Here is a 10,285-nt window from a genome sequence, read left to right as displayed (position 1 = left end):
CTTCAGACAAAGGTCTCATCTCAGGAATTACAAATTCTAATGGCACTGCCAAAGTGAGGAGAAGGAGCAGGGTCAGTACTATCCAGGGGCTCTTTTATAGAGCATGGGGTTTCATCCCAAGTAGGAGCGGGGTGCTTTTCTTGGGCAGAGGGATCATGTCCCTCTATTGTCTCCCCTATAGTATTAACTGGCACCAAGTTACCATGAGGCACCAGTTCCCTACTTCCAACTCCATTTCCTCCTCCTTCCCCCAGAGACCCAACGGTCACATCACCACAGTCATACTCCCCAACCAACCCTCCTTCGGTAGCAATAAGTAGCATATTCTCTATAGCTTCTATCTCACTCACACCCAACAATGTGGAATCAACAGATGCAAGAGAGGCATTACCTAACAGAGAGGCAACATTCAGATCAAACGTCAGAGCAGAAGGAGTGATAGGCACTTATGATGCTTCACCACTACCTACAACATCCTCTTGGGCTACAGTGACCTCCCCAACTTGCTGACTCGAAATCTCTGGTCCTTCTTCTCCGTCTATTATTTCGTCTTCTGCTATTTTTCCCAGCGAATCGGAGGGAGAGGTTGAGGCGACAATCTTTTTGGGTGTTTGATTTTCGGGCTACGATGATAAAAATAACTCAATGGGGTTGGAGAGGAGACATGGGGTGGTTGTTGGTCTAAGTTGGGGTCTTTACTCGGTGAAAGTTAAGACTCGGGCTCATGTTGCAGTGCTTCGTGAGACGAAGATGCAGGGGGAGGTGACAATGGTAGCCTTTGGGAATCTGGATTCTAGGTAGACATGTTGATTTTGGAGAGTAAAGACACGAGAGAGAGAGAGAGAGAGAGAGAGAGAGAGAGAGAGAGAAGAGAGAGAGAGAGAGAGAGAGAGAGAGAGGGTTTTCTGAGAGAGGAAAAGAGTTTGATAGCTTTGATGTAGACAGTTGTGAGAAAGACGTCTTTTGGGTTTATTTAGAGGGGAGGAGAGACCAGTTACAAATGGGTGTAACGGACTAGGTAGACGGGTCAGTTTGTAGCGAGTGTGACGCAAGGGCTCAAAAAGGATGAGATAGAAGGTGGACATATTTTAATAACGTGACACTTTTATAGCCGTTTAAAATGCGTATAAGTGTAAAAGGAACTACTAACCTGAGTCAAGGGAACCAGGTTCCTTGACTGAATTTTGTAAATATGAGCCTCATCCTTCTACCGAAAATGCAATATCATTAGCTACTTGTTTGCTCTGAAGTTTCCATGAGTGTTTACCTGTAACGGTATAGAATTGATGTAGAAATTACCAGAAAATACTTTTTAGCAGTTTAACTTTTTATTCCTTCATAGCCAATCATTGGGGAACCTGGTGTTTAGTTCAATTTTATTAGTCCCAACTCCAGTCGATTCTTTTCAAAATGCTCTCTACTCAATGCTTTGGAGAAGATATCAGCTACCTGGTCCTCCGTTTTGCAAAACTTCATGCAAATGAGACCCTTTTCAACATTATCCTTAAGAAAGTGATGTCGTACATCAATGTGCTTTGTCCTCTTATGCTGAATCGGGTTATTTTCCATGTTGAGAGCACTTGTGTTATCACACAGTAATGGACACAATCAGAAAACACATTAAAATCTTCCAGAGTTTGCTTGATACATAGCAATTGAGCACAACAGGAAGTAGTTGCCACATATGCAGCTTTTTCAGTAGAGAGAGCCATAGTATTTTGTTTCTTTGTACCCCATGAAATCAAGCATGATCCTAGAAAATGTGACATCCCAGATGTGCTCTTTCTATCCACCAAATATCCAGCATAATCAGCATACCCAATTAAGTCAAAATTGTCTCCTGAGGGGTAGTAGAGGACTAGGTCTTGTGTTCCTTTGAGATACCTTAAAATTCTCTTAGCAACTTTCAGATAAGATTCCTTTGGACTTGATTGGAAATCTAGCAAATAATCCCACACTGAACACAATGTCAGGCTTGCTGGCTGTGAGGTACAAGAGTGAACCAGTGATACCCCGATACATGGTCTCATTCACAGGGGAACCTGGTTCGTCCATGTCCAGACAAGTGGCAGTGGCAATAGGAGTATCAATGGCCTTTGAGCTTTCCATCTCAAATCTCTTCAAAAGCTATTTAATGTATTTCTACTAACTTATCATTGTTCCCTTAGAGGTTTGCTTAACTTGCAGTCCTAGGAAGAACTTTAGTTCCCCCATCATGCTCATCTCAAACTCTCTTCCCATAAGCTTGGAATCATTTGTTGCACCAAAGATGATGTCGTCAACATAAACTTGCACAATCAGCAGGCTCCTCCCTCTTTTCTTCAGAAAAGGGTGTTGTCAATTTTCCCTCCTGTAAAGCCGTTTTCCAGAAGGAACCTAGACAACCTTTCATACAATGCACGAGGGGCCTTCTTTAAACCATATAGTGCCTTGTCGAGCTTGAATACATGTTCAGGGTGCTCATGACATTCAAAGCCAGGTGGTTGTTTGACAAAGACTTCTTCCTTTAAATATCCATTTAGAAATGCATTCTTGACATCTATTTGGAACAATTTGAATTCCATATGAGATGCAAAGGCAATGAGAATCCTGATGGCTTCCATTCGTGCAACTGGAGCAAAAGTCTCATCATAGTCAATACCTTCTTCTTGATTATAACCTTGAACCACCAACCTGGCCTTGTTCCTTGTTGTATTCCCAAACTCATCAAGCTTGTATATGAACACCTACCTGGTTCCAATAACATTTCTATCTGAAGGTCGAGGAACCAGGTGCCACACATTGTTCCTATCAAATTGATGAGTTCATCTTGTATAGCAGCAATCCAGTCATCATCTTTCAATGCTTCCTTGATATTTTTTGGCTCAATATGAGATAGGAAGGTTGAGAAGGCAAACACGCTTCTTGTATGTAAAGAAAAAAGCATGAATATTTTATATGTACAAGATTTAAAAATAAAACATGAATAGTGATACCTTATTCTCGCTTATTTTTTAATAAATCTTGCATACCATGAAAGGAATAAAGCAAAAAGACAAGAAAATGAAGACAAGGTAAAAATGGATATCAAACGAGTTTTTCTCTAATCACGATTTTTTCATTACCTTTTAAATTATTGATTATTGTGACGTACGTACTTTTTATGTAGTCTCTAAATATGTAAGTTCTATTTCAAAAAAACTTGAAGATTCTATTTACGAATTCACACAGAAAATTAAATAGTTTGATCTTGTACTCCAAATCGTCTCGCATGAAATAAGATAGATGAAGTGATAAATTTTGACTAAGCGGTATCCGCGGTGTAATTTTGCCAAAGGTCATCGTCAATAAGATAGAGACCCGCATGGATAGGAAATAGTCAAAATACAACGGACTGAGATTGAAAAAGAAGGATTTCTTATTTCCTTTAAATTTGCCAGAATACACTGATATTACTATTTCAATAAACGTAGTAAAAACATTACGTAAAACATTTAAAGGATATTTATATACTAAGCCACTGCTTCACGATCATCACAATCAGCCACAGCTATAGTTGTCCTACCGTGAACATTCTTGTAGGAATAATTCCTAGCAACAAAAACATAGACACACAAATTTACTGCTGTGATGGTAGCCAACAACCAGTAGAAATAGTCGAGCCGACTACTATTTAAATCCTTCCCAAACCAACTCTTGCCACCCTTTTCAGTGATATGATCCACAATAGTTATCAAGAGGCTGCTAATAAAATTTGCAGCACCAATCACACTAAGGTAAAGTGCAATACCTAAACTTCTCATAGAATCAGGTACTTGATCATAGAAGTATTCTTGTAATCCCACTAAGGTAAATCCATCTCCTATTCCGATTATAAGGAATTGTGGGGCTAACCAGAAAACACTCATTGAAGCTGAGCCCTCGAGTGGATTTTTATGAACAATATTCAATCTTTTTCTTTCGACTAGAGCTGCAATGATCATAGTAGAAACAGAGAAGATCATTCCAATACCGATCCTTTGGAGAATACTAATGCCTCTTTCGTTTCCTGTTGCCCGTCTTAGGACAGGTACGAGGATTTTTTCATAGGTTGTGACAGAAATTATCATGCCAACAGCTGCTAAGGCAAAAATTGAGGCAGGAGGAATCTCAAAATTGTGAACAATCTTTCGGTTTAGTGTCACGCCTTGTTTGATGAAAAATGTTGCAGCTTGTGCTACACATATACCAAATGGTATAGTGGTTAGCCAAATGGGAATCGTGTTGATAACTAGCTTCAATTCTTCCACCTTTGTCACAGTTGCAAGTTTCCATGGATTCTGCTGCTGTTCTATTGAATCTTGTTTGTCGTCAAGAATCGCAGCTTTATCAAGGAACCTATAAAGTAGAGTCACAAATTTGTTTCAATAGTACCTACATTGAATTAAAGAGTATATTCATAACACTAATCTTGACCAAGTTTCGAATCTTACTTGAGCTTCTTGGTGTGACATAAAAGTCTCCTTTGGCTAGTTTCTGATTTGGGAATTTCATGTAGATGAGTAGGATTTGAAGGAAGATGAAGATTTCTTTTTCTAATTGCAGCCACAAGCACCTGTAACATTGGTGTTAATGGACTTCCAGTTGCTTTTCTATAACGATAAAACGGTCTCCCTACAATGAAGATGACCAAACTAGAAGCCATAACTAGTGTGAGGATCAAATCTGCCATAGCCCAGCTAACGCGGTCTTGAACATAAACAATCAGAGTAACACCAAGTAATAGTCCACAGCATAGCCCAAAATTCCACCAGTTGAAAAACGACATTTTCTTCTTTTTCTCCGCAGGATGATCATCATCAAACTGATCAGCTCCAAAGCTCTCAAGAGAAGGCTTGTGCCCTCCTGTCCCAATTGAGATTAAGTATATCGCGAGGAAGAAAATCGCCTCGTGAACTTTTCTAGGTTCTTGACAGAGGTCACTATCACAAGGTTTCAGACTAGGAACCACTCTTGACATTGTCAAGAGAAGCAAGCCCTGCGTTAGCAAAACGAGGGAAAAAGTTATTTATTAAAATTACTCCATCCGTGAAACATTTCGCTTGTCCAGTAGGGAGGTTACCAGGAGGTAGACAGTGGTAGAGACAAGAACTGTAGAAAATCTTCCCAAGTATGCATCAGCTAGAAAACCTCCAAGCAATGGCATTAAGGTGGTAACTCCTGACCAGTAATTCACACTTTTTGCTGCTGTTTTGAGGTCTTGATGTATGACTTTTGTTAGGTATATAATCAAACTTGTTGCTAATCCAAAGTAACTCAGCCTCTCGCTGAATTCAATTACTGTTAGAAAGGTAACAATTAATCAGTTTCTTAACCAAGTGAATCAATATAAAGCTCATCTATAGTTATGCTTAGTGGCAATTGCAATTTTAATATAAAAATGATGTAAAGAAATAAAATGTTGTTAGTAGATACTGTCTAATATTTGGTGTCACTTGGATGATTCTAGCACAATAGCAGCAGCAATGGCTGGAGTTAAGCTTTGGAACTTATGCTGGGAATCTAAGTTGCTCAGACTCGGGTGCAAGTATCTGGTACGGGCACAGATCCGAGTGTCGGATTCGGCGAAATATAAATTTTAAGACTCGGGGGTGCGGGTCCAGGTATGAATACGGGTGCGGGGATTCAGCTAAGAAAATTCAAAATTATAAAAAATAGAGCTATAAATAAAGAGAAAAAGAAAGCCACTCAAGGCCTTCCACCAACTATCTATCTATATCGCTGCTACGGTCTACCTTCGAGCTCAGAACACGACCCCTTATATTCTTGGTTTTTCTGAAATACAAAGCAGCAAATATGAGACAAATGTACTACAATATTGAAGGTATTTTATTTTCCATGTCTTAGATCTGTTTTATTTTTTATTTTGAGAAATCAAAATCTCAATTTTCCCCCAAATTTATCGATGGACGCAGGTCAAAGTATATTAAGTTAGTAGACCGAATCTGGGACGTATCCCGCACCCGCACCCGTCTCGTGTGGAGATGGGTGCGACACCAAAAACAAAGTATCCGCGCAACTTAGCTGGGACTAGAGTTCTTAGGATTCAAATAGTGACCATAAACTTTCTATTTACTTAATCTTTCTATTTACTTAATCTAATTTTTTCTTTAAAAATAATAGAAAATGATGTCGCGGACAGCAGTGAGTTATCCACTTGACAATAATTGGCCACTTGCTATTTTTGTCGAGAGTGTCAACTAAGTGATATGAAAGTCTATTTCTTGAGTAGTGCTAATCAATATCTAACGCTCTAATTAACGACCAATCCAACTACTGTTTTGTGGTGTACTTATGACCAACAAAGCAGTTATTCTTTTGCTAAAAGCTGAACTACTTGATCATTTAAGTGTTATTTTTCTTAGTGAATATCCTGAATATAAATGATAATTGAAGAGAATAAATGACTCAACGGAACATTAGTGGAAACAAGAAACAAAAAACACCAAAAATATCTCATCAAGTTTCTTGTTTTAGTAACATTTCTAGATAAGTTGGGGTCCATTAAATTTAAGAGAATGAGATAAGATGTGGTGAGTAACACTTTCCTTAACATTATAGTAGTGCTTTTAAGGACCCCAACGACGTCTGTCTATTCTTTGTGCTTCTTTTTCCCCCTTAATCTTCAAATGCTATAAGCACAAAAGAATCTAGAAGCCTCTAGATTTTTTTTGTGCTTATAGCATTCTTATCCCCTTTCTCTGGTTTATGGAACACCCTAAATTTCATCTTTATTTTTATATTATGGAGTTCTTTCTTGCCAATAAAGACAAAAGTCGTCAATTTTACAAGATAAACATGGTAATTTTTTTGGCTTAATACATAGTTGACCACCTAGCGTGTAGGCAAATTCCTTTGACATACCTGAATTTTACAGTAATGTTTTATAACACGACAAGTGCTATCTCGAGGAGGCATTAACACACCCTTTTAAGTGCTTCTTGCCCTTTTTAATGACTACCTACTACTTGTGCATGACATGAATAGAACGATAGACAAACCAGAAACGCAGTTTAGACTTAACCAATTTCCTTTGTATATATATGTTAAAATATATTCTAGCTGGAGTTATGGATGACTAGTAGTCAAGTTTATTACCCAAGATTCCTAACACTATCTTAAGTATTTTAAAAATTGGGGCTTCAACATTAATAGTTGTTGTATATACTATATAATAACAGGTTCAGTTGAACGCATTAAATATAAGCTGAGTGCTCCTCTGGTTGCTAGTTGTCATAGCTCAGCACTAGGAGGGTGTTTAGATTGGCTTATAAAAAGTAGTTTTTAAGCTAAAACCAAAAGTCATAAGTTGGTAATATCCAACTTTTGGCTTTTGGCTTATTTTTGTACTTTTGCCTAAAAGTAAGTGCTTTTAAGCACTTTTTATCATTGTCAAACACCACACAAACTACAAAAGTGCTTAAAAGTAAATAAGCACTTAAAATAAGCCAATCCAAACACCCTCTAGAACGGACAGTAAAGGAGATAAACTGTGGAAGCCACTCTAATTTTAAGAGAAAAACTGACTTCAATATATTTCCTCCTTTCACTTTTACTTGTCCACTATACTAAGAATACATATTTTTACTTGTCCATTTTAGCAAATCAAGAGAAAGACAATATTTTTTCCGTTTTACCTTTGCCATTAATTACTCATTTCTCAAATCATTTTTCAAAACACTTGAAACTATTATCATTATTAGGGTTATATGGCAAAATATATACTACAATTATTATTTCTTAAGGGCGTGTAAAGTCAACAACTAAAAGTGAAGAAAGGGAGTGCAAGTGAAACTATTTGGTTATGCATGGATAAATGCTTACCAATAATGAAGAGGGAGGCTTTCCAGACACCAGTTGAACCCCTAAGAGGAACTCTTCCTTTATGATCAACAGAAGAATCACAAACCCATTTTTGCTCATCATTTTCTACTGATTCTGCTTTCTTTATCTGCTCCATTTCTATATTTATCTTATCCATTATTTATTTGGCTCTAAAATACCAAAGAAAGATATATCAGTACTAAAGTGGATGAGATAACAAGTTGGTGGATTGGCTGCTTTGGTTTTGCTCAACTTATATAGAAAGAGGAATCCCTGTTGACTGCTATTGACAAAGTTTCTAGATTATGTGAGCCAAGAATGCAAAAGTAAATTGAATTTATTGTCAATGATTGTGACAGGAAGAAAAAACAATAATTAATCCCTTCCACTAAATTAAAGTAGTCCTTTATCCACTGTCCAATCAGATTCTCCTATTTGTCGACATGTCATAGAAGTACGGCTATACACAAATAGTAAAGGTCTACAACACGACTCAACACTTAGGGATCCCTTGGTTTAAAATCAGGATAATTATGGGATTATATTTAGAATTATAAATTGAATAATTTATTTTCACTTTTTTTAAGAGATAAGTTATACTCCTCCCCTTTTCAAAATATTTGATTACGCATTAAATTTAAAAAAGAAATAAAGAAGGGCGTGGTAATCGACGAAATGCTTCGGGAAGTTGAAAATCAGCATAGATCCGGAGATTCCCGAATAAGGCAACCTTTCGAAGGTGCAATTTATTTGGAGGAGGTGGGTTCGAGAAGAAAAGCCCGGCCTTGCTTCTCTTGATCCCCACCCACCTCCCGTAGAGGCGGGTCAAATTTTGAAACTAGCATGTCCTTATATATATAAGAAGTCATAGCATTTGTATGACTATAATTCTTTTGAAACTTATGTTGTTAAACATGTCAGCGTAATTGTGTGGTATAAAAGCTTCTAAATAGAGTGAATTGAAAGTTTAAGTTAAATTGTTTCCAAATTTAGAAAAGGACGATTTTTAGGAACGGACCAAAATGGAAATAGGTTCACATAAACTGAAACGGATGGAGTATCAAGATTTTGGCAAAAAAATAATGCTACTAGTTTTAGCTAATATCTGCCGCCAAACACAGGATAAATTTAATCTTAAAATTATATAGGGACCTAATCCCTTGAACCAAACAGCTCCTTAACATTTACGAGAGGCCTAAGTGTAAATGTTTTCTGAGTTGTACAAATTACTTAACTGCAAATATCAAACATCCACTGTACGTGACCAAGGTGTAGGCAAATCATGCAATTAGGGCTTTAATTGCGTCGGTCTTATCTATACGTCTAATAATCTAAATCTTCCCAATACATTGGTTCTTTGTAAAACTTAGCTTTAGGAATATCTTATATTAGGGAAAGTTAGGGTTCATATAAGAACAAATTCCTGATTCAATTATTCATGAGACGTTTTTGAATTAAAGCCTAAAGGGATGAAATGGTAAGCCCCATATATTAGATCAGAACAATAAGGAAGGGATTATTCGTGGATTTCTAATTGGATTATTCCCCTCTCCCGATTAATGATATACTATCGGATTTCAAGGAAGTATAAAAGGATTGGTGAGTTTACTCTCTAATTATTTTCTTGATGGAATTGGAATCTCTACTCAAGTTGGAGTTTACAAAAACTTAAAACAAGGAAGACTGTACTCGAAATTTGAGATTTGGCTCTGTGTGTTAGGTGTAGGGGTATTCATAAAAACTTGAATAACCGAACCAAACAGAAAACCAAACCAAACCGACTAAAAAAATCGATACTTTTTAGTTTGGTTTGGTTTTGATTTTGAATTTTAAAAACCGATCAAATTTGGTTTGGTTTTGGTTTTAATCAAAAAAAGAAATTGAAAAAAATCGAACCAAACCGAATATAGGAGTAGCTATTTCAAATTTATTATTACACCTATATATACGTATATTTTTATACAAAGTTTCAAAAATTTAATGGTAAATATTAATAGTTTGCACTTTTAGTATAGTTTTTTACCTTTACATTCTAGTTTGATTGGTAGTTTTCTTTTGTTAGGTGTAAGAATCCATTTTGTGTTAAAAATAATATATTTTTAATTGAGTCCTTAAATTATTCATCACTATTTGATTCAGTTATTATCAATATATCTTGGTAAATAATAGATTTCTCAGAGGGCAATTGATTTGATAGTGTTACACTGAAAATGTGGTCGCCGGAATATGTGTTTGATAGTGTATGTCTTATATTTAAGAAAAAACCGACAAATAACCGAAAAAACCGAAAAACCGACAAAAACCGAATCGAGAAAAAAACAACTTAATTGGTTTGGTTTGGTTCTAATATTTGAAAAACAAACTTACTTGATTTGGTTCTTTTAAGGGAAAAACCGATCCAAACCGAACCATGAACGCCCCTAGTTAGGTGTTACGAGAAACG

General features: G+C 36.6%; 1 protein-coding gene across 1 annotated transcript; it reads right to left on the bottom strand.

The window, feature by feature from the left end:
* On the bottom strand, positions 3,375-8,087 carry LOC109233286 (protein NRT1/ PTR FAMILY 5.6-like). Its single transcript, XM_019399102.1, has 4 exons — positions 7,843-8,087; positions 5,081-5,298; positions 4,452-4,996; positions 3,375-4,356 (listed from the first exon to the last, which is right to left on the bottom strand). The coding sequence occupies exons 1-4, from the start codon at positions 7,997-7,999 to the stop codon at positions 3,492-3,494; spliced, it is 1,785 nt and encodes a 594-aa protein (XP_019254647.1). The 5' UTR covers positions 8,000-8,087; the 3' UTR covers positions 3,375-3,491.

This window comes from Nicotiana attenuata, chromosome 10, assembly GCF_001879085.1.
Source record: "Nicotiana attenuata strain UT chromosome 10, NIATTr2, whole genome shotgun sequence".
Lineage (NCBI taxonomy): Eukaryota > Viridiplantae > Streptophyta > Magnoliopsida > Solanales > Solanaceae > Nicotiana > Nicotiana attenuata.
This window is presented reverse-complemented; position numbering and strand designations above follow the sequence as displayed.